The following is a 25,087-nucleotide window of genomic DNA, read 5'->3' on the forward strand; positions in this document are numbered from 1 at the left end:
CATCACATTTGATTTGGAAAAGACGCTACCTCTCCCAAAGATATCCACAAAGTGGCTTTCTATTTAAGAAAACTGTGGCTCTATAATTTGGGATTACATTGTGTGACAAAGGAGTTAAATAGGTCATATTTCCATGTTTGGAGTGAAAACGAAGGGGGCAGAGGGAGCGAGGAAATTGCCAGTTGTTTAATGGCCTTTGTCAACACCATGCAACTTCAGAGCAACAAGTCTCACCTTATTGCGAGGAGTGACTCTTGTGCCGGTCAAAATATAATTTATTATGTTTTGGAAATATTTAATTCTAGCAAAAAAATTCAAAATAATTGACCATAAATTTCCTGAGGTTGGTCACTCATATATGGACTCTGATAGAGATTTTGCATTGGTAGAAAAAAAATTAATAGATGCCAGTCCATTCAATCAGTGGACCAATATGTAAATTTAATGATGTCGGCTAACACAAAAAATATACCCATCGTGACAATGATGGCTGATAAGTTTGTTAATATTAAAGAATTAGGGCAGCAATTGAACTTTATACACAATACAAAAAACACTATCGGAAAAAAGGTTAACTTTCAAAAAGGAATTCGCTGGATAAGAGTGGAGGAATTCGGGATTTATAAATATCGCGAATCACTCTCCGAAGAAGAGCCTTGGAAAGAAGTGGATCTTAAAAAAAGGTGTGAAACATTATCTTCCCCGCCAATGCTGTCATCAAAAGTGAGAGATAACAAAGAAATCGATGCGGCCAAATGGAATGATATCCAAAAATTGTTACCATACCTGGATGAGGTTTTTCGTGGATTGATAGACTTAAGTCTCAAAAAAAAATTGACACATGCTCTGCTACCTTTTCTTTTCAATAATAATTATTATTTAGTTACTTTATATAAAAAAAATGTTTAATTTGTTTGATTAAATAAAACAACAAGAATTTAACATGTTCTTGCCTTTCAATTCTGTATCTTCCTCACCTATCCCTGAAGATGGCATGAACATGTTAACTACATTTTTTTGTAGAAAACATGTTTATTTTAACTTTTAGACTGCAAAACTACTTAATATTACTAGATGTAATGTAAATTTGGTTTGTTTACTACACCATGAAGGATCAGTACATTGTATATGACATTCAAATAAAAAATTATAAGGCAAAACGCAAAAGTCTAAATATCTCAGAATGCCTTCAATGTAAGTTAACAACTTCTTGCCTTGGGGTCTTCAAATACTATCATTCATAAGTGGAATGGGCTCTTCAATTAGGCGAGGCAACCGCAAAAGACTCTTTTTTGACAAGAAGCAATTAAACTTATGAGTTATTGAGGCCTTCGGCCTTAGGCGACACTGTTCAATATTTACGTGATCAGATTTCACATATCCAGCGATTGTAAAATTGCGGGCATGGCAAATATATATGTATTATTATTTATTATATAACTATATGATATAAATAAACATGTTATCTTTTACATGGAATTTTCAAATATTGAATATTGAATGCTATTTACTGAATTAATATCAGGTTTTTATATTCAGCTTTGAAATGTGGTGAAATTATGATGTAATCAAAGCGATTATAATTTATTTTTGATGATCAAATGTCATATATGATTTCTTTGAAAATTTCAATCGAAAATATTATTTGGTTTTGAAATTGTATCAATTTTAAGAAAGCGATATATTTTTGCGCTAATCGCGAAAAACACCCGCTATAGGCTAGAGTCTATTGTTTGAAGCGCCCGACCACAATGTGTTAACATGAGAATATGTTTAACAGAACTATTCCATCTATTCGACTTATGATAATTTTAATAGTGCCTCAGAACTATTCCATCTATAAGACTTATGATAATGTTAATAGTGTCTCCGTAAACCAGTCTTCTACTGATTTTCATACCTCTTCTCTACTTATTTACTAACTTTTATTATTATTTTCATGAATATTTTAAAATTCTTCACCTGTTAAAATTATTTATTTATTTATTTTAGGTGAGGAAGAACGCAATATGAGTCTTAGTTGGAAGACAGGACATTCTAAAAAGCCTGAAAATTTTAATACAATAATTAATTTGTGTATGCACCAACCCAGTGTTGCCTATGGGCTATCTATACTAGAATTTCCCCCTGGCAAGTCCCACTGGAGGCAGTCTTGCTATCTGGCGCGCCAATCTCCACACACGTCGAGACCTATAGAATGTCAAGACCAAGGCGCTCTGTACTACAGAAAATACTTCTACCAACAAGGTAAACTTTAATATATAATTACTGAAGACGATATTAGCGATTCCTAAATGAAAATCTGAAACAGAAAAATATAAGAATGTTTCAGATTTTCGTTTAAGAATCGCTAATATTGTCTTCAACAATTAAATATTACAATTTCAGGTTTTCCTCACTAAATTTATTCCAAAAAAAAGAAATAAACTTAAATAATATTTTTACTAAACATTCGCTAAGAAAGCTATGTGAATACCTCAATCTGGGCGTAATTGTACCGTATTCACTAAGGCTGTAAAGTTGTGAAATACAAGATAAAAAAGAGAGGAAATAAGGAATTGAGTTCCAATAAAATGTAGTTCAGATAGGCTGTAAAGCTGTGCGTGCTGCATAAAAGGAAATGAGGAATTAAGTTCCAATAAAATGTAGTTCAGATAGGCTGTAAAGCTGTGCGTGCTGCATAAAAGGTAATGAGGAATTAAGTTCCAATAAAATGTAGTTCAGATAGGCTGTAAAGCTGTGGGTGTCGCACAAAAGGAAATAAGGAATTAATTTTCAATAAAATGTAGTTCAGATAGGCTGTAAAGCTGTGCGTGCCGCAAGACAGGAAATAAGAAATACATTTCAATAAAATGTAGAATGGTGTTTTACGGAAAATAATCCCCTTTCTTCTCTTAAGAACACTTCAGTGAATGTCAATTTATAATAAAATAACCCCAAGCTATACAATTTTATGATGTCATTTGAAGTGATTAGGTACTAAATGTTACCTATGAGATCCCCTGGGATCTTGTAAAATTGTCAATTTCTGTAATACTTAAAGCTCTTGGACAGTGATATTACATAAAACCCTTAACTAGTAGCTATGCTGTGCTGTAGATATGGCTATTAGCCATTCGATTTATCTGATTACATTGCAATATCATCCAATCCAGGTGAAATTAAAATTACATTGTGTTTTATCATTGGCATTCTCAAATCATGACTAATTTTGGGTTTTTCTAAACAATGAATACATATTTATCTTTTTTTTAAAGTTCTGTATTTATTTAACACTATTTTGTAGGATATCAAAACTGGTTTGAATTATCAATGACATTTCCATAATAATTAACGCATTGTGCGCGGTCTTTACAGCAGTTGGGATGCTAGCGACCGTGCCCCGTATGCGGATATCATAACAGTTGTCTTGCGAACACGCATTTATGAAGAAGTGCCACCTACAGGCGCACCTAGCATCGAATTTCACATGTTTAATTGTTAATATCATTTATCTGTTTTTTTTTTTTTTTTTAAATGTTTTTATATTGTTATTTATTAACCAATAACGATTTTTTTAGAGCATCAAAACTGGTTTGGAATGGACGAACAACTCGGTCCAGTGGCAATATCTATGAAGAAAGAAAAACTAGAAAGTTGTGCAAGTGGTGATCCGACCATGCACGTCGCCAACAACCTTCTGTGGCAATACCGTCTCATAATTAGAACCTCTGAACTTCTGACGCTGAGGGGATCCATCTTGGAGGACTCTATACCAAATATCAAACCTTCCAATAATAACAAGTCTTGCAATGCCAAAGAAGTCCTGGAATATGTCACACCAGAAATACAATTACCATGCTTAAGGTGAGTTTTCACAACACACGAGTCCCAACTCTCTGGGGCCAGTGAGACACGACATGCTCCAATTGGTGTTCCCAATTAGAGTATGTTGTGAGGTTTGGAAGGGAATTAGAAGCTTGGCTAAAGCAATAGCTTCTCAAGCGACGTTTCGATTCTGAATGGTTGTCTTTAACCAGGTAGTATTGGGAGTATCTACTACTTTTATTTTATGAGGCATTAAATCATGTTTCAGGCAGGTATGCTGGAAACTTATATTTTTATTATGAATCAGTATCTCAATATAACAAAACAATGTTTATCTGATATTCAATTGAGTCCGCCCGCCAGCAGGTCTTGTAATTATAGTATAGCTATAAGGTATCTGTTATAATTATACATTTCTACAATGGTATTCGTCATAATGCAAATTGACACACCTTTTTTTCATGACCCAAGCTCATCATTAAATAATGATTAAAGTTAAGTTATGCAGACATTTAAAAGAATGTGTGTGGGCGGAAAATCCATTTTTTTTTTTAATGTAGTTGAGTTTCTTTATTTAGATCTGAGGAATAATTGTATGATACAGTTTTTATTATTTGTCTCTTATATATATATATATATATATATATATATATATATTTTTTTTAACTCCACACAAGAGGTCCTGAGGAAAATAATTTCCCTTAGGGCCTATGTCATCTTTGGGGATGTTGTGTGGAAGGTCTTTTTGAGAAAATTAAGGAGTGAATTTGGATCTTAAAGAGACCCATGTTGACGCAGGGAGGAAACAGGCTGCTAAACTCAAGAATGAGTCGAAGAAACTACCCGTTCTCATATCACAAATAAACATCGGTCGGGCGTTTGGCTTGTCTCCCGACTTTGCCCCCTACTGACGCTAGTTGCTCGGAGCATCTTCCATTGAAATACCGATAGAATAGGGACAGCATCCCACCGGACGCCTGTGCACTAAAGGTAACAATCCGTTATCAAACGGACTGCCCGTTTCTGTACAGAGTTGAGGGTTTTTCAGGTATTTAGAGGCTCCAGACCGGAGGTGGCTGCCAAGTTCAACCGCACACTTGCAATTTTTTGCAGGGTTAGCAGTTGTGTACTATTAACACACCTGTTTCCGTCAGGAAACTTAAACTTAACTTTGGCTTCAATGGAGCCACCGTGCCTGAGCTGGTCACCAAGCATATCAATGGAAGGCATGTTGGGAATATTGATTTCGATCCCTTTTAGATGATAATTGGACACAATTGGGTTGTTGAAAAGTTAATTTAACAAGGTTATTCTTACTCTAAGGGGACACCCTCTCGAGGTAACCGTCAATTCTCTGCTTCAAAACCCTCCAGGGCCATTGAAGTTTGTGTAATCTTTGGGAGTTTGTCAAACAAAAAACTATCATAGACTGGTCATTGATGTGCAACAAAAAAGTTGGAAACAGAACTGATCACTGTGGTATACCAGCATTTATCGAATGCAAGGAAGAGGTGAAGCTGTCAACAACCATTTGAATGGTCCTCTCCTTTAAAAAGTCAGCAATTTGACTTGAGTTAGTTGCTTTATATTACCTATAGGTATTGGTGTTTTCTACTCCCAACAGCCCAGTATGTCTCCTTCTCACGGGGTGGTGCCCTGTTAATAGTCTTTCTACTACCTCCCTCAGTTCCTATCCACAGTCAACTGGCCATCTTTAAATTTGAACTGTAACATTTTGATTTGTCTCATTCCGAACGCTTTCTGCCATTCCTTCCACTACTGGGATTTGACCCACTTTCATACTAGGTAGTTTTGTGAACAGAAGACCTCACGTCCAAAAATGATTTTAAATGAAAATTTAATAAATCTAAACTGAAATTTCCTCTGAATTCATAAGTTTTGTAAGTAGGCACTTAATTATTATAAACCATGTATTTTATGAAACATTTTTTTAATTTCAAATAAGGAATTATACAATGTATCCATAGAAACGTCATTATCTCAATGACAATTCTTTTTTCAAACTTTCTTCAGCCAGGTAGGTACCATAATAATGAAAACATGCAAATGAGAAAGTCTGCATAAATCTGACTATTTTACATTTAGAAAAAGGATCTTTACTGAATCATTAAAACGGCCACCATCGAAAACAGAAACGGAATGTACAAACAAATTTACAGACAACTAAATGCAAAACGGTCAATGAATTATAATACATCAGTATCACGTAACCACAATCTTAATATGTATTTTATTTACTCTACTTTTTCAGATTGGGTTTGAACGGAAGTGGTGCGGAAGAGCAACTCCTCAGATTAGACGAGCAATGTGTCACCCGCCACTACAAGGTGGGTATCATGTACTGCCGCCAGGGACAAGCTTCAGAAGAAGACATGTACAACAACCAGGAGGCTGGCCCCGCCTTCGTGGAATTCCTGCAGATGCTCGGCCAAACCGTTCGTTTAAAAGGCTTTGAGAAGTACAAAGCGGGATTAGACAATAAGACAGATTCAACGGGACTGTATTCCGTCTACACTGTTTACCAAGATTACGAAATCATGTTTCACGTCTCCACCATGCTTCCCTATACTCCCAACAACCGGCAACAGCTTCTCAGAAAGAGACACATAGGCAACGATATAGTCACAATTGTATTTCAAGAACCCGGTGCTCAGAAGTTTACACCTAAACACATCAGGTCACAATTTCAACATGTCTTTATTGTTGTTAAAGTTATAAATCCCTGTTCGGATAGCACCCATTACAGTATTGCTGTTTCTCGCTCCAAAGAAGTGCCCATCTTCGGGCCACCTTTAGTGGACGGAGGTCTCTACCCAAAAGGAAAAGGATTCACGGATCTGTTACTAGCAAAGGTTAGCACCATTCATTTTGTCAAATTATATTTTTTATTCAAATAAAATTATTTACATCATTAATTAAGAAAATTTGTAAAAAAGCTCAGGGCGGGTTGTTTCGGAGAATTTGAACAATTCATCAAATTTCAACATTCATTTTCAAGTTCTGTGAAAGATTTTTTTCAATTTAAAATTAAACAGTAACTTTGTAAACATCACTTATGGGTAAATACTTAATGCCGACCGGGTTTCGCTACAACCGTAGCCTCATCAGGGCAGTATAATACTAAAAATCTAAATATTAAATTAACATGTGTAGATATCACGGTAGGTGGACAGTCTGAGCTACAGTGGAAGAGGTAGGGATAGTTGGGAGATTGGGAGGCGAGTGTTCTTTGTCAATAGGGAACAATCTGAGTATAGGGCTTTTATTTAGGTTTATTTGGTTGTTGATGACTTTGCTATTGACGTTTATGGCTTTCCTTAACTCTAACGCTTCTAAGTTATCCAACCTAAGACCTATTCCGTTTTTATGTAATAGGCTGACGCCAGTATTTTTGTCGAACGTATGGTTTGTTGCTATGAGGTGATTTGCAAATTCGGAGAATCCATTACTGTTTAAGCATCTTAGGTGTTCTTTGACTCGCGTTTTGATATTACGCGCTGTTTTGCCTATGTAAAACGCGGGACAGTCACTACATTGCAGTGAGTAAATACCTGAGTGATTTAACCGATGTTCTTTGTCTTTAACGTTCATCAAAAATTTACCTATACTATTGTTAGTGTAAAACGCTGGTTTGATATCTGGTGGGAGGTTTTTTATGCTTTTTTGAGAGAAATTATCGATGTACAAAATTCTACGCCATTGTTGAGGTTGATTATTATTAGTTGATATATTATTATTATGAGGGGAGCTGTTAAATAGAAATTTGCTTGTCGATAATCTTTTTAATTTCTTGTTTAGGATGTTATTGACCATATTTGCATTATAGCCATTATTAATCGCGATTTGTTTAATCGTCGCTAATTCTAATAAGAAGTTGGAATTTGATAACGGGACGGTAACTAATCTATGGATCATGGAATGGAAAGCAGAATGTTTGTGGGAGATGGGATGGTTAGATGAATTATTAATAGTTGTATCAGTGTAAGTGGGTTTACGATAGATTTTAAATTCTATTTTATTGTTAATGATTGATAGGGTGAGATCTAAAAAGTTTAAGCTAGAATTAGTTCCTATTTCTATTGTGAATTTAATTTTTGTATGAAAAGAGTTTATTAGTTTTAGGAAGGAATCGAGTTGGCGCTCAGTACCTGTCCAGATACAGAAAACATCATCGACATATCTCTTCCACAATAACACATTCTTTAATAATGGCGATTTACAGTTAAAAATGTTATTCTCTAGATTGTCCATAAATATGTCGGCGATGAGGGGAGAAGTCGGAGCTCCCATTGCCAGGCCATCTGTTTGTTGATAAAAAAGTTCATTGTATTGGAAATAATTTTGACTTAGACAAACATTAAATAGGTGAGAAAGTTCCTTAGAGAAATTATTTGGTAGTTTTGAATTTTGTAATAATTTGAACAATATGCTTTTACTTTCATCTACGGGAATATTTGGAAATAAGTTAACAACATCAAATGAGACTAATTTTGAATTATTCGGAATATGTAGATTTTTCAGTTCATCAATCAAAGTGAATGAGTTCTTAATGATGAATTTCGGAGCAAACACTTTAGAATTATTAAATACTTCAGTTATAAATGAAGCTGTTTTGAAATTCGGAGAATTACAACTTGACACGACCGGCCTAATAGGTTTGTCGTTTTTATGGATTTTTAAGAAACCATATAATTTAGGGGCCAATGGATTTTTTGTTAGAAATTTTACTTGTTGGTATGAATTGTCTTGAAAGATAGGGGATTTGCATGAATTCAAAGCACTTTTAATGTTATCTAGGTATTTGGTAGTGGGGTCTTTAGGTAGAATGTCAAATTTGTCCGTCTTAATAAAGTCTTGCACTTTGGAATTATAGTCACTTTTATTCATTATAATTATCGTGTTGCCTTTATCAGCCTTTGTTAAAATTAATTGTTCATCCTTTAATTTCTTCCTGATGTTCAGCATAATGGATGTTTCACGATTATAGTTGACTTTAAGTGTAGGAATGAGCTTTTTTATTGTTTCTGCACTTTTGTATAGAGGTGGTCCAGGTTTATTATATAACGCGGTCTCGATGTCCACTGCAACGTTTTCCACTGCACTAATGTAATTCTTTTTATTATAATCTAAGTTGTATTTTAAACCTTTAGATAACAGAGTCAGCTCGTTTGGTTGGAACTGAACTGATGAGAGATTCTGTAACCGGTCGAAGAACTGATGGGTATATTTTACTGGTTCATTGTTATTATTTTTATGTTGTGACAGATTAAGGTTAATTAGTTTTTTGTTTATGATTTCACGTTTTTTGTAGGCCTTTATAGAGGCGAAGTTTCTAACTTTGTCGTCAAACAGATCCCATTCAACCGGGTGTAATTCGTTCACCAATTCTATGTGTAAAACTTTTAACGTTAATTTAATATTATTTCTCATTTTATATGCACTTTTTAGGTCTTCTTTTAACCATGCAATTTTAGCTTTAAATACAGATGTTTTTGAAATGTCCGGTTTATTGTTCATATTTTTAAACTTAGCGTTCAGATATTTAGGGAAAACTTTCATTTTAAGACACTGTTTGTAAAAGAATATATCCACACACGAAATTCTATATTTTACGGTAAATTTTTTATACATTTTTGCTTTAATAGCTGTACTTGCTAATATTATTTCTTCATATGAAGCGGTTACTTTGTGATGTGACATTATAATTTAAAATTAAACAGTAACTTTGTAAACATCACTTATGGGTAAATACTTAATGCCGACCGGGTTTCGCTACAACCGTAGCCTCATCAGGGCAGTATAATACTAAAAATCTAAATATTAAATTAACATGTGTAGATATCACGGTAGGTGGACAGTCTGAGCTACAGTGGAAGAGGTAGGGATAGTTGGGAGATTGGGAGGCGAGTGTTCTTTGTCAATAGGGAACAATCTGAGTATAGGGCTTTTATTTAGGTTTATTTGGTTGTTGATGACTTTGCTATTGACGTTTATGGCTTTCCTTAACTCTAACGCTTCTAAGTTATCCAACCTAAGACCTATTCCGTTTTTATGTAATAGGCTGACGCCAGTATTTTTGTCGAACGTATGGTTTGTTGCTATGAGGTGATTTGCAAATTCGGAGAATCCATTACTGTTTAAGCATCTTAGGTGTTCTTTGACTCGCGTTTTGATATTACGCGCTGTTTTGCCTATGTAAAACGCGGGACAGTCACTACATTGCAGTGAGTAAATACCTGAGTGATTTAACCGATGTTCTTTGTCTTTAACGTTCATCAAAAATTTACCTATACTATTGTTAGTGTAAAACGCTGGTTTGATATCTGGTGGGAGGTTTTTTATGCTTTTTTGAGAGAAATTATCGATGTACAAAATTCTACGCCATTGTTGAGGTTGATTATTATTAGTTGATATATTATTATTATGAGGGGAGCTGTTAAATAGAAATTTGCTTGTCGATAATCTTTTTAATTTCTTGTTTAGGATGTTATTGACCATATTTGCATTATAGCCATTATTAATCGCGATTTGTTTAATCGTCGCTAATTCTAATAAGAAGTTGGAATTTGATAACGGGACGGTAACTAATCTATGGATCATGGAATGGAAAGCAGAATGTTTGTGGGAGATGGGATGGTTAGATGAATTATTAATAGTTGTATCAGTGTAAGTGGGTTTACGATAGATTTTAAATTCTATTTTATTGTTAATGATTGATAGGGTGAGATCTAAAAAGTTTAAGCTAGAATTAGTTCCTATTTCTATTGTGAATTTAATTTTTGTATGAAAAGAGTTTATTAGTTTTAGGAAGGAATCGAGTTGGCGCTCAGTACCTGTCCAGATACAGAAAACATCATCGACATATCTCTTCCACAATAACACATTCTTTAATAATGGCGATTTACAGTTAAAAATGTTATTCTCTAGATTGTCCATAAATATGTCGGCGATGAGGGGAGAAGTCGGAGCTCCCATTGCCAGGCCATCTGTTTGTTGATAAAAAAGTTCATTGTATTGGAAATAATTTTGACTTAGACAAACATTAAATAGGTGAGAAAGTTCCTTAGAGAAATTATTTGGTAGTTTTGAATTTTGTAATAATTTGAACAATATGCTTTTACTTTCATCTACGGGAATATTTGGAAATAAGTTAACAACATCAAATGAGACTAATTTTGAATTATTCGGAATATGTAGATTTTTCAGTTCATCAATCAAAGTGAATGAGTTCTTAATGATGAATTTCGGAGCAAACACTTTAGAATTATTAAATACTTCAGTTATAAATGAAGCTGTTTTGAAATTCGGAGAATTACAACTTGACACGACCGGCCTAATAGGTTTGTCGTTTTTATGGATTTTTAAGAAACCATATAATTTAGGGGCCAATGGATTTTTTGTTAGAAATTTTACTTGTTGGTATGAATTGTCTTGAAAGATAGGGGATTTGCATGAATTCAAAGCACTTTTAATGTTATCTAGGTATTTGGTAGTGGGGTCTTTAGGTAGAATGTCAAATTTGTCCGTCTTAATAAAGTCTTGCACTTTGGAATTATAGTCACTTTTATTCATTATAATTATCGTGTTGCCTTTATCAGCCTTTGTTAAAATTAATTGTTCATCCTTTAATTTCTTCCTGATGTTCAGCATAATGGATGTTTCACGATTATAGTTGACTTTAAGTGTAGGAATGAGCTTTTTTATTGTTTCTGCACTTTTGTATAGAGGTGGTCCAGGTTTATTATATAACGCGGTCTCGATGTCCACTGCAACGTTTTCCACTGCACTAATGTAATTCTTTTTATTATAATCTAAGTTGTATTTTAAACCTTTAGATAACAGAGTCAGCTCGTTTGGTTGGAACTGAACTGATGAGAGATTCTGTAACCGGTCGAAGAACTGATGGGTATATTTTACTGGTTCATTGTTATTATTTTTATGTTGTGACAGATTAAGGTTAATTAGTTTTTTGTTTATGATTTCACGTTTTTTGTAGGCCTTTATAGAGGCGAAGTTTCTAACTTTGTCGTCAAACAGATCCCATTCAACCGGGTGTAATTCGTTCACCAATTCTATGTGTAAAACTTTTAACGTTAATTTAATATTATTTCTCATTTTATATGCACTTTTTAGGTCTTCTTTTAACCATGCAATTTTAGCTTTAAATACAGATGTTTTTGAAATGTCCGGTTTATTGTTCATATTTTTAAACTTAGCGTTCAGATATTTAGGGAAAACTTTCATTTTAAGACACTGTTTGTAAAAGAATATATCCACACACGAAATTCTATATTTTACGGTAAATTTTTTATACATTTTTGCTTTAATAGCTGTACTTGCTAATATTATTTCTTCATATGAAGCGGTTACTTTGTGATGTGACATTATAATTTAAAATTAAACAGTAACTTTGTAAACATCACTTATGGGTAAATACTTAATGCCGACCGGGTTTCGCTACAACCGTAGCCTCATCAGGGCAGTATAATACTAAAAATCTAAATATTAAATTAACATGTGTAGATATCACGGTAGGTGGACAGTCTGAGCTACAGTGGAAGAGGTAGGGATAGTTGGGAGATTGGGAGGCGAGTGTTCTTTGTCAATAGGGAACAATCTGAGTATAGGGCTTTTATTTAGGTTTATTTGGTTGTTGATGACTTTGCTATTGACGTTTATGGCTTTCCTTAACTCTAACGCTTCTAAGTTATCCAACCTAAGACCTATTCCGTTTTTATGTAATAGGCTGACGCCAGTATTTTTGTCGAACGTATGGTTTGTTGCTATGAGGTGATTTGCAAATTCGGAGAATCCATTACTGTTTAAGCATCTTAGGTGTTCTTTGACTCGCGTTTTGATATTACGCGCTGTTTTGCCTATGTAAAACGCGGGACAGTCACTACATTGCAGTGAGTAAATACCTGAGTGATTTAACCGATGTTCTTTGTCTTTAACGTTCATCAAAAATTTACCTATACTATTGTTAGTGTAAAACGCTGGTTTGATATCTGGTGGGAGGTTTTTTATGCTTTTTTGAGAGAAATTATCGATGTACAAAATTCTACGCCATTGTTGAGGTTGATTATTATTAGTTGATATATTATTATTATGAGGGGAGCTGTTAAATAGAAATTTGCTTGTCGATAATCTTTTTAATTTCTTGTTTAGGATGTTATTGACCATATTTGCATTATAGCCATTATTAATCGCGATTTGTTTAATCGTCGCTAATTCTAATAAGAAGTTGGAATTTGATAACGGGACGGTAACTAATCTATGGATCATGGAATGGAAAGCAGAATGTTTGTGGGAGATGGGATGGTTAGATGAATTATTAATAGTTGTATCAGTGTAAGTGGGTTTACGATAGATTTTAAATTCTATTTTATTGTTAATGATTGATAGGGTGAGATCTAAAAAGTTTAAGCTAGAATTAGTTCCTATTTCTATTGTGAATTTAATTTTTGTATGAAAAGAGTTTATTAGTTTTAGGAAGGAATCGAGTTGGCGCTCAGTACCTGTCCAGATACAGAAAACATCATCGACATATCTCTTCCACAATAACACATTCTTTAATAATGGCGATTTACAGTTAAAAATGTTATTCTCTAGATTGTCCATAAATATGTCGGCGATGAGGGGAGAAGTCGGAGCTCCCATTGCCAGGCCATCTGTTTGTTGATAAAAAAAAAAAAAGTTCATTGTATTGGAATTCCAATACAATGAACTTTTTTATCGACATATTTATGGACAATCTAGAGAATAACATTTTTAACTGTAAATCGCCATTATTAAAGAATGTGTTATTGTGGAAGAGATATGTCGATGATGTTTTCTGTATCTGGACAGGTACTGAGCGCCAACTCGATTCCTTCCTAAAACTAATAAACTCTTTTCATACAAAAATTAAATTCACAATAGAAATAGGAACTAATTCTAGCTTAAACTTTTTAGATCTCACCCTATCAATCATTAACAATAAAATAGAATTTAAAATCTATCGTAAACCCACTTACACTGATACAACTATTAATAATTCATCTAACCATCCCATCTCCCACAAACATTCTGCTTTCCATTCCATGATCCATAGATTAGTTACCGTCCCGTTATCAAATTCCAACTTCTTATTAGAATTAGCGACGATTAAACAAATCGCGATTAATAATGGCTATAATGCAAATATGGTCAATAACATCCTAAACAAGAAATTAAAAAGATTATCGACAAGCAAATTTCTATTTAACAGCTCCCCTCATAATAATAATATATCAACTAATAATAATCAACCTCAACAATGGCGTAGAATTTTGTACATCGATAATTTCTCTCAAAAAAGCATAAAAAACCTCCCACCAGATATCAAACCAGCGTTTTACACTAACAATAGTATAGGTAAATTTTTGATGAACGTTAAAGACAAAGAACATCGGTTAAATCACTCAGGTATTTACTCACTGCAATGTAGTGACTGTCCCGCGTTTTACATAGGCAAAACAGCGCGTAATATCAAAACGCGAGTCAAAGAACACCTAAGATGCTTAAACAGTAATGGATTCTCCGAATTTGCAAATCACCTCATAGCAACAAACCATACGTTCGACAAAAATACTGGCGTCAGCCTATTACATAAAAACGGAATAGGTCTTAGGTTGGATAACTTAGAAGCGTTAGAGTTAAGGAAAGCCATAAACGTCAATAGCAAAGTCATCAACAACCAAATAAACCTAAATAAAAGCCCTATACTCAGATTGTTCCCTATTGACAAAGAACACTCGCCTCCCAATCTCCCAACTATCCCTACCTCTTCCACTGTAGCTCAGACTGTCCACCTACCGTGATATCTACACATGTTAATTTAATATTTAGATTTTTAGTATTATACTGCCCTGATGAGGCTACGGTTGTAGCGAAACCCGGTCGGCATTAAGTATTTACCCATAAGTGATGTTTACAAAGTTACTGTTTAATTTTAAATTATAATGTCACATCACAAAGTAACCGCTTCATATGAAGAAATAATATTAGCAAGTACAGCTATTAAAGCAAAAATGTATAAAAAATTTACCGTAAAATATAGAATTTCGTGTGTGGATATATTCTTTTACAAACAGTGTCTTAAAATGAAAGTTTTCCCTAAATATCTGAACGCTAAGTTTAAAAATATGAACAATAAACCGGACATTTCAAAAACATCTGTATTTAAAGCTAAAATTGCATGGTTAAAAGAAGACCTAAAAAGTGCATATAAAATGAGAAATAATATTAAATTAACGTTAAAAGTTTTACACATAGAATTGGTGAACGAATTACACCCGGTTGAATGGGATCTGTTTGACGACAAAGTTAGAAACTTCGCCTCTATAAAGGCCTACAAAAAACGTGAAATCATAAACAAAAAACTAATTAACCTTAATCTGTCACAACATAAAAATAATAACAATGAACCAGTAAAATATACCCATCAGTTCTTCGACCGGTTACAGAATCTCTCATCAGTTCAGTTCCAACCAAACGAGCTGACTCTGTTATCTAAAGGTTTAAAATACAACTTAGATTATAATAAAAAGAATTACATTAGTGCAGTGGAAAACGTTGCAGTGGACATCGAGACCGCGTTATATAATAAACCTGGACCACCTCTATACAAAAGTGCAGAAACAATAAAAAAGCTCATTCCTACACTTAAAGTCAACTATAATCGTGAAACATCCATTATGCTGAACATCAGGAAGAAATTAAAGGATGAACAATTAATTTTAACAAAGGCTGATAAAGGCAACACGATAATTATAATGAATAAAAGTGACTATAATTCCAAAGTGCAAGACTTTATTAAGACGGACAAATTTGACATTCTACCTAAAGACCCCACTACCAAATACCTAGATAACATTAAAAGTGCTTTGAATTCATGCAAATCCCCTATCTTTCAAGACAATTCATACCAACAAGTAAAATTTCTAACAAAAAATCCATTGGCCCCTAAATTATATGGTTTCTTAAAAATCCATAAAAACGACAAACCTATTAGGCCGGTCGTGTCAAGTTGTAATTCTCCGAATTTCAAAACAGCTTCATTTATAACTGAAGTATTTAATAATTCTAAAGTGTTTGCTCCGAAATTCACCATTAAGAACTCATTCACTTTGATTGATGAACTGAAAAATCTACATATTCCGAATAATTCAAAATTAGTCTCATTTGATGTTGTTAACTTATTTCCAAATATTCCCGTAGATGAAAGTAAAAGCATATTGTTCAAATTATTACAAAATTCAAAACTACCAAATAATTTCTCTAAGGAACTTTCTCACCTATTTAATGTTTGTCTAAGTCAAAATTATTTCCAATACAATGAACTTTTTTATCAACAAACAGATGGCCTGGCAATGGGAGCTCCGACTTCTCCCCTCATCGCCGACATATTTATGGACAATCTAGAGAATAACATTTTTAACTGTAAATCGCCATTATTAAAGAATGTGTTATTGTGGAAGAGATATGTCGATGATGTTTTCTGTATCTGGACAGGTACTGAGCGCCAACTCGATTCCTTCCTAAAACTAATAAACTCTTTTCATACAAAAATTAAATTCACAATAGAAATAGGAACTAATTCTAGCTTAAACTTTTTAGATCTCACCCTATCAATCATTAACAATAAAATAGAATTTAAAATCTATCGTAAACCCACTTACACTGATACAACTATTAATAATTCATCTAACCATCCCATCTCCCACAAACATTCTGCTTTCCATTCCATGATCCATAGATTAGTTACCGTCCCGTTATCAAATTCCAACTTCTTATTAGAATTAGCGACGATTAAACAAATCGCGATTAATAATGGCTATAATGCAAATATGGTCAATAACATCCTAAACAAGAAATTAAAAAGATTATCGACAAGCAAATTTCTATTTAACAGCTCCCCTCATAATAATAATATATCAACTAATAATAATCAACCTCAACAATGGCGTAGAATTTTGTACATCGATAATTTCTCTCAAAAAAGCATAAAAAACCTCCCACCAGATATCAAACCAGCGTTTTACACTAACAATAGTATAGGTAAATTTTTGATGAACGTTAAAGACAAAGAACATCGGTTAAATCACTCAGGTATTTACTCACTGCAATGTAGTGACTGTCCCGCGTTTTACATAGGCAAAACAGCGCGTAATATCAAAACGCGAGTCAAAGAACACCTAAGATGCTTAAACAGTAATGGATTCTCCGAATTTGCAAATCACCTCATAGCAACAAACCATACGTTCGACAAAAATACTGGCGTCAGCCTATTACATAAAAACGGAATAGGTCTTAGGTTGGATAACTTAGAAGCGTTAGAGTTAAGGAAAGCCATAAACGTCAATAGCAAAGTCATCAACAACCAAATAAACCTAAATAAAAGCCCTATACTCAGATTGTTCCCTATTGACAAAGAACACTCGCCTCCCAATCTCCCAACTATCCCTACCTCTTCCACTGTAGCTCAGACTGTCCACCTACCGTGATATCTACACATGTTAATTTAATATTTAGATTTTTAGTATTATACTGCCCTGATGAGGCTACGGTTGTAGCGAAACCCGGTCGGCATTAAGTATTTACCCATAAGTGATGTTTACAAAGTTACTGTTTAATTTTAAATTATAATGTCACATCACAAAGTAACCGCTTCATATGAAGAGATTTTTTTCAAGTTCTGTTTTTATTTCAGTTCTGTCAAGCAACTAGCCTATAATGATATAATAACCGAACTTGAATAGGACTTTCACAGAAATTAATGTTGAAATTTGATGAATTGCTCAAATTCTCCGAAAAAACCTGTCCAAATAGTGTTAACCGCCAACTTCAATAGTAAATCCAGGAGAACTTTTATAGGATTTGTTTTGAGAAAGATAAACATATCCATGCATTGTAATAAATAATAATTAACTAAATTGTACAGGTTATAAACGGAGAAAACGCAGCTCATCAATCAACTAAGTTTTCTACAATGGCAACAAGAACCAGACAAGAGTATTTAAAAGATTTAGCCAAGAATTATGTTACTGCAACTCCGCTGGACACGGGACAAAAATTTTGTAAGTAAATTACTGCTTAATGTATCAACAAAAAGTTGTTGAATTACTTGCAACTGTAGAAATAATATGGATTTTTCTTATTCCAGCATTATTCTCATCCCTCCTAAAGTCTGGCAGCGGAGGTGGTACGAGTGTAGTAAATGGCGTGCGAGCTCTGGGCTCGCTTCCAGGGGAGGTGAGTGGCGCGCTCGCGTGGCCCGTGATAGCGCAAGACGAGGGCCGGGCTCGCACCCCGACCGAGTGCTTCCTCGGACTGTCGAGAGACACATTTGTGCTGATTGAAGAAAGTTCCCGGCAGATTGTGTTTGTGGCGCCGACTAAGGCCATTTTAGGTGAATTTAAAAAGAAATTATTTTTTTTATCATTTGGCATGAAATATTATTATGAATTTGGTTTTTGTTGGCTTGTTTTTACTGCTTGCATTGTTTTATAGCCAATGCCACTAAGTTTTAACCATGGCTCACATTTGCATTTGTAATTCGTAAACTTATTCAAGTGTAAATCGAAAAATCGCTGCCGGTTACCGGCACGGGCGGCCTGTTATATTTACAAAATAATGATACGAATAAGAACGATGTATAACCGAATAAGTCGACATTTTATCACTTTTTACCGCTGTTGGTCAGTTTCATATTTATGAAATGATAAGACTTATTTTTGCAAAAATTGAAATTTTTCCAATTAGACAAACAAATTTTCATGCATATGCCAAAATAAAATTACGAATTTCAAATTAAAAGAACGTTTTGTACAAATTTATTTCTGGTTACTTTTTTCACACCATAAGTTATTCAAGCCATTCTGTGAAAAGTGGTCTCACAAAAAAATTTCTAATCGTACTTAATAATCCACTTGCTTCGGGTATACTATTCTGTGCATTGTGCCTATAAGCATTAAAGTCGTTTTTTGTGCTTTGGATGTCCTTGTCGAATACGTATTTGGCCTAGGCACCTAGGTAGAAGTAGGCAGGCGGGACTGAATGCACATGCGCGAATATCAAACTCGTGGATACTGAATGAAACAGAAAATACACTTCACACTGTTGCTGGTGTCTGTGTGTTTACGTGACATTCTAGAATTGAGAATGTATTAAATTATGTATTTATTTATTTTATTTTAAATGCATAACATAACGAATTCTACATAACGAATAATAAATATACATTTTATTTTATTTTATTAAGTAATAATTGCGTTTTTGAACTGTTGAATATTTAATTGGAAGATATATTTATCAGGGGACAGGTAATTTAGTAACAGAATCATTTTTCCGAGCGGCATTACTAATGGTAAGTTAGTTCTGCATTTTGGAACGACAAAGGTTCTGTGCCTGCGAAATTGTCGAACTGTCGGGGACATAAAACACAAATTTTTCTATTATATCGGGAATACAGATGTTACTGTTTAGAAGTTTATATGCTGTTGTCAGCAAAGCAGTTTTCCTTCTATCGGTGAGGCTATTAATACCCAGCATGCCGGACAAAAAGGCTGATGGATATAACCAGGGATAATATCTGAAGTCTCTAAGATATAAATATCTCAGAGACTTCTTTTGTACTTTCTCTATCATTTGAGAGTAAGTTGAATCCATTGATCCCCATATTACAGAACCACTTTCCAAAATGCTATGTACTAAACTATAGTGTATAGCACACGAATCGCGGCCGAGCTGAAAAAATGTCTGGAGTTGCTTAGCACAAATCCTAGCATTCTTAAAGCTTTGTTGCATATCGTTTATATGTGGACGTTAAATGTTAGGTGCGTATCAAATGCGATTCCCAAATCTCTCGAAATAACAATGTGCTGAAGAGATGAATAAGACATTTTGTAGTTATAGTAAATCGTTTTGTTTGCCTTGGTGTAGCACATAATGGAGCATTTCTTAATATTAAATCCTAATTTATTGGTATCACTCCATTCAACAATAGAATTTATATCACTTTGTAGCTGCAAGCAATTTTCCAAAGATTTTATTAAAAGGAATAGTTTCATGTCATCCGCAAATAAGAGAAACTTAAAAATTTTTATGCAATGGTAAATGTCGTTGATAAATAGCGAGAAAAGTAAGGGTCCAAGATTCGACCCCTGTGGAACTCCAGAGTTTGTGATGAAGTTGGAAGAGTGGAAAATACCATAAGTTACGTATTGTTGTCTATTTGAGAAATAACTTACAAATAGACATAGAAGTTTCGCTGAAAATTCAAATTGGTCGAGTTTATTTAGGAGAATAAGCGGATATACTGAATCAAAGGTTTTTGCGAACAACTTATATTTGAGGTTGGGACGGTGTCACTAAATTGCAGTACCTAGTGCTGTTTTTAAGCTGTTTTAATTTGGAAGAAATAAATGATATTTATTTTAAGCCTAGAAAACAAGGGAAACACAGTATACGAAATTTTAAGTTTGTAAGGGACCGCACCTGCTGCACATATATATACATACTGGTATTTAAGTTAGAGGGTCAATATTGATAAAATAATAATAATGCACTGGAGTTCCTTATTAGAAATATTGTTATTTTGTTCAGGTTGGCGCTGGTGCATGGGTGGAGCAGGTGTGCGAGTGTACCACCACCGGGGGGAGAGCGTGGCCCTTCGAGGGCGAGAGGCCGGAGCTGCAGAGCTGGAGAGGGCCCTGGCCTCCGCTGCCCCCCATGCGGCCCCCGCCACCCAGCTGCAGCTACGGAGGAACCATGTCGGACAACTTGGTAAGATAAATTGCTTGTTTGACGGATTATCAATAATAATAATAATACTTGGATGACTTGTATACCGCCATTTTTGTGCAAAAACACCTCATAATTAATTAACTGTGCCTAAACAATCATTAAAAGCTTTTTTCATCTTACTTCCTGATATTGTGATGAAAGTCTCTGTTTTGACTAAACGAGGCTATATCAAGTATTCAAAAGGAAAATCCTAATGATTCTTGAAAGAATCTCTCCTCATTGACGCAATCCTTTTTTAAAAATATATATTATTTAATATTTGTAAATCTCTTGTTTTTTTTGCAAATATTGCGTGATATAAAAAAAATTCCTATATGTATTAAATTTAAAGTTTGTAAAGGATGATAAATTGAATTAAAAAAACTGAGACAGTGATAGTTTTAGTGTATAAATGTAGTACAGCAGTCTCACTCACTCACCCTCAGCCGCCGAGTTAGACCATAGTCCGAATTAATTTAGATATTGAATATTTTGTTTCATTGTACATCGTTTTTTGTGCTTGTAAATATAAAGAAGAACAATATTACTGTCTTTGTCGCTAGTCACTTGACGGAGTATTAACTCGACGGTTGCACACGAACAAAATGTTAGGGTAGTGCCGTTTACGGAAACGAGTATTAAACAGTAGCATATCGGTAGGCTACTTGTGGTTGCTTTACAGTGCGCAGCTTGAAAGCAGTGGCGGTTTGTGACTTTTGAGAGTGATAATGTAAAATATTTTTAAAATTTCGATTTTTAGTTTGAGGATTTTCAGGAAATTTCAGTTTAGTTGTGCGTTGCACGGATTTCCTGCTAATTCTTCACACAAAAAACCGAATTTTCGAAAGAAGAACACGTTTTCGGCTACAGCAACATCAATGATACATTTTTGTAGTATTAGCTCTCTAGTGCAATCAAAAGTCACGAGCCGCCACTGCTTGTAAGTATGTATCTACATGCTTAAGAAGAACCAGAGATATATTTTTTTCAAAATGGGTATTAAAAATATCTGACTCTGAACTCCTCATCATTGAAATTAGCCTCACTCTGACTGTACTGGGCATTTTCATCATTGCATTGTACTGTACTCGAGTGATTGGTGTCATATATTATTTAATTAATACCATTTCTTAAAATATTAATATGAAAACATATGAAACTGCTTACTGCAGTTTAAAGACAATGAATCCACCTAAATTTTACCCTTATCCTGTATTTTGAGGTTTTATAAATTTGCGATGTAAACCATTGGTCAAAACGTTTTTGTAAACTTGGCATAATATGTCAGAAATCGCTCGATTGGGTATACATGAGGGCGGCAACTGTCATTTATGAATTTGACATAATATGTAGTGCATGCAAGATCTTTGAATTTATGCATCTTCAAGTAGACACAGACACAAACATTACCGGGTTACTAATAACCTGACAAAATTTTAAAATCTCTTACTACCATCACAGTAAGCAGAAAATGATGCTTGTGATGGAGGACTTAGAGGCTAGAGACTAGAGGCCAGTTGAGGAATTGTACTCATGACGCCTGGTTGGAACGCAGACACGACGCCAACTCAACCGCTGACCGGTCCCAAAATACACTTTAAATATGTTGAGAGTCTATTGATAAAATATGACGGTTTGTTGTTGAAGCTGAATTTAGTTAACTTCAGCAATCTCCTCCTCGGGACTTTTTACATCAATTAATATAATGGTGGTGAATCTCATTTGAATTGTTCTGTTGTAGGCTTCCACGTACAACCTGATGGAGTGGTCACTCAGGTGGAGACAGGAGGTGGCGCAGCCCGAGCAGGCCTCAGGCAAGGCTGTCGACTAGTGGAGATCTGCACCGTAGCTGTGTGCACCCTCTCACATGATCAAATGGTCGACCTTCTCAAGACCTCCGCTCCCGTCACCGTCACAGTCATACCGGCCCTCGGAGGAACCGCCCGCGGGTCTTGCTCGGGGGCCGAATGTCCCGGGGCCGGAGCGGGAGGAGGTGGCCAACTCCCTGGACGCCACCGTCGCCGTTACGACCCCAGCTTTTCCCCGCCTCGCAGCGGCACCAGCTCTGGCTATGGTACGGGCAGTTCCAGTAAGAGCTACCCTCCCCCCGAACTCTGGTCACCAGAAACACACACCGAGCAAGAAAAAGAAGATACCAACAAAATATATAACAAACCGATTGAACCAGCTTATTCTTCAATTTCAAGACTTGATACATTTGAACCTGCGGTATCAGCTAAAGTAATGCTAGTTAAAAGGCACTCGCAAGAAACAATCAGTAGCAACTCTTTGAATGATCATCGAAGTGATAAATCAATCAATCAACTTCAGGAGCGTGGAAGTGCATCTCCCCGTCGAGGGACCGGAAGTGGGTCTCCGGCCAGCGGGGGAGAAGCTAGACTCCGTGCTCCTCGTCCTCAGAGACACAGTGCTGGTCCTAGCAGCAGTTTACAAGAAGATCTAATGCGCCTGATCAACCCCGACTATATGGAGGGGGGAGGTGGTGGGGAGGGGGTGGTGCTACAGGCACGTCCAGCCACGGTCATCTCCAGCACCTCCAGTGGCGGCTCTCCTGCTCCCGGCCCTCCTCCCGTGCCCCTCCCACTCCCGGATGCCAGAATGATGGACTGGCCTTCTCTGGTTGACACGGCTACGAGAGCCATGCTTCAGGTACATATCACAATATCTATTCAATTATTAATTTAATTTAAAAATTCTTCTACTACATAGTTATTTTGAATTGGTGCAGATATGCGAAGAGCAATACCCATCCCTGGGAGAGGCTGAAGGAAGTAGCACGGGGTCCATCGGCCTGGACGGCCTGGGAGGAGACTGCTCATCAGAGGGGCGGGACGTGGCGGGAGAAGGCAGAGAGGTAGAACTGTCGGCTGACGGAGAGTGCTGCCCGCTTAGGAGGCAGCTGCACCAGGCAGAGGACCGACTGAGCAAGGAGACCAGAGCTAGGAAAGCACTGGAAGAAGAGGTTTGTGATGACTGATGACTTACTCACTAAACATAGTATCGATGCACAGATCCACAAACTTATTTATGCAGACACCCAAAAGAGTTATAAACTTATCTATATATAATAAAAGTCATGTACGTATTTATCATTTGAGAGAAAACAAATTCTATATTATGCTTATTACCCTAGGCTCAGCGAGAGAGATGAGCCATGAACCATTATTGGTATGAAACTGCACGCACAACATCTTCCACAGCATTGCCCAAACTAATAACTTTAATTTGCTCTGCCGTTTTGATAATCCCTGCAGTTTGGTCATTGCAAGTGTGCCACCTGTCGCAGAGCTTGTTGGAGGGTACTTATTAATACATCCTATAATAAATAAATAAATTTGTCATGAATATTTTTTTTTTGTTTAGGTTAAACGTCTCCGCCACCACAACCGGCGTCTGCGCGAGGAGAGTGTGAGGGCCGTACAGCAGCTGCAAAGATTTACAAATTGGTTCTTCCAAACAGTCGAACGCCAGTGAATAATTAATTACTTTTCTATCTCATTTCCTTTTGTAAATATTATTTTATTTATGCCTTAATTTATAATAGTATGTAATATCACGACTTATTACGCTGGGCAAAAATATTTATTCACACACTTCTCGTTGTATATAACAATGTTGTTTTTTTTTTGGGATAATGGTAAAAGGATTGAATTTGTATTGTTAATATTATGCGTTTCAAACTTTCTCTATGGTTATTACTTGATTGACTTCATAATCAAACTTTAAAGACGGGCTGTTTCACAGAATTTGAACATTTAAACAAATTTCACAGTTAATTTGCACGTTCTGAGAAAGTCTTATTCAAGTTCTGTTATTATATCATTATAGGCCAGTTGCTTCACAGAACTGAAATAATAACAACTTGAATAGAACGTTCACAGAACTAGGAAATTTGAAGAATCGTTCAAATTCTGTTGAACAATTTATCAAATTTCACAGATTCTTGTGAAAGTTCTATTCAAGTTCTGTGAAGCAACTGGCCCATGTTGATGTAATAACAAAACTTCAATAGGACTTTCACAGAAGAAAATTAATTTATAAATTGTTCAAATTCTGTGAAACGAGAGTTTTACTTGAGTTTTTTGACTTATAGCATCACAAAAGAAATATCTTTAAACAATAATAGTTGAGATTGTATTGTATTGTAAAAAAGATTTGAATAGTTTTTATTGAACAATAAAATACACATTTTGCTGTGCTCTGAAGTGATATAATCACATTGAATCTTGTAAGAATTTTTCTGGATTCAATTTAATGACGTTTCTTATAATTATACTTAAATATTTTTCTATTGTATTTAACCTTTAACATAATATTGTTAGTTTTGCCAAATATGTAATCATATTAATTTTTAAATATTTAAAAAAATTTATATTACGTATGTGTCAATTATCATATTCTATTCCTCCTCACATTCCATTCACTTGTAAAT

At 35.1% G+C, this 25,087-nt stretch overlaps 1 protein-coding gene across 1 annotated transcript in view; it reads left to right on the top strand.

Annotated features, from left to right (window-relative positions):
- Window positions 1-24,702, top strand: part of LOC149421030 (signal-induced proliferation-associated 1-like protein 3) — a 30,350-nt gene extending 5,648 nt beyond the window's left edge. The window contains exons 3-11 of the mRNA XM_089635718.1: window positions 1,993-2,247; window positions 3,561-3,846; window positions 6,080-6,680; window positions 17,792-17,927; window positions 18,014-18,259; window positions 20,455-20,634; window positions 22,376-23,304; window positions 23,384-23,617; window positions 24,019-24,702. Of these exons, the coding sequence (XP_089491844.1) occupies window positions 1,993-2,247; window positions 3,561-3,846; window positions 6,080-6,680; window positions 17,792-17,927; window positions 18,014-18,259; window positions 20,455-20,634; window positions 22,376-23,304; window positions 23,384-23,617; window positions 24,019-24,129 (2,978 nt within the window). The 3' untranslated portion in view covers window positions 24,130-24,702. The remainder of the gene's footprint in view (window positions 1-1,992; window positions 2,248-3,560; window positions 3,847-6,079; window positions 6,681-17,791; window positions 17,928-18,013; window positions 18,260-20,454; window positions 20,635-22,375; window positions 23,305-23,383; window positions 23,618-24,018) is intronic.
- Window positions 24,703-25,087: the final 385 nt, after the last annotated feature.

This window comes from Hesperophylax consimilis, chromosome 9 (assembly GCF_061612785.1).
Source record: "Hesperophylax consimilis isolate HC1 chromosome 9, BYU_Hcon_1.0, whole genome shotgun sequence".
In the NCBI taxonomy this organism is placed as follows: Eukaryota; Metazoa; Arthropoda; class Insecta; order Trichoptera; family Limnephilidae; genus Hesperophylax; species Hesperophylax consimilis.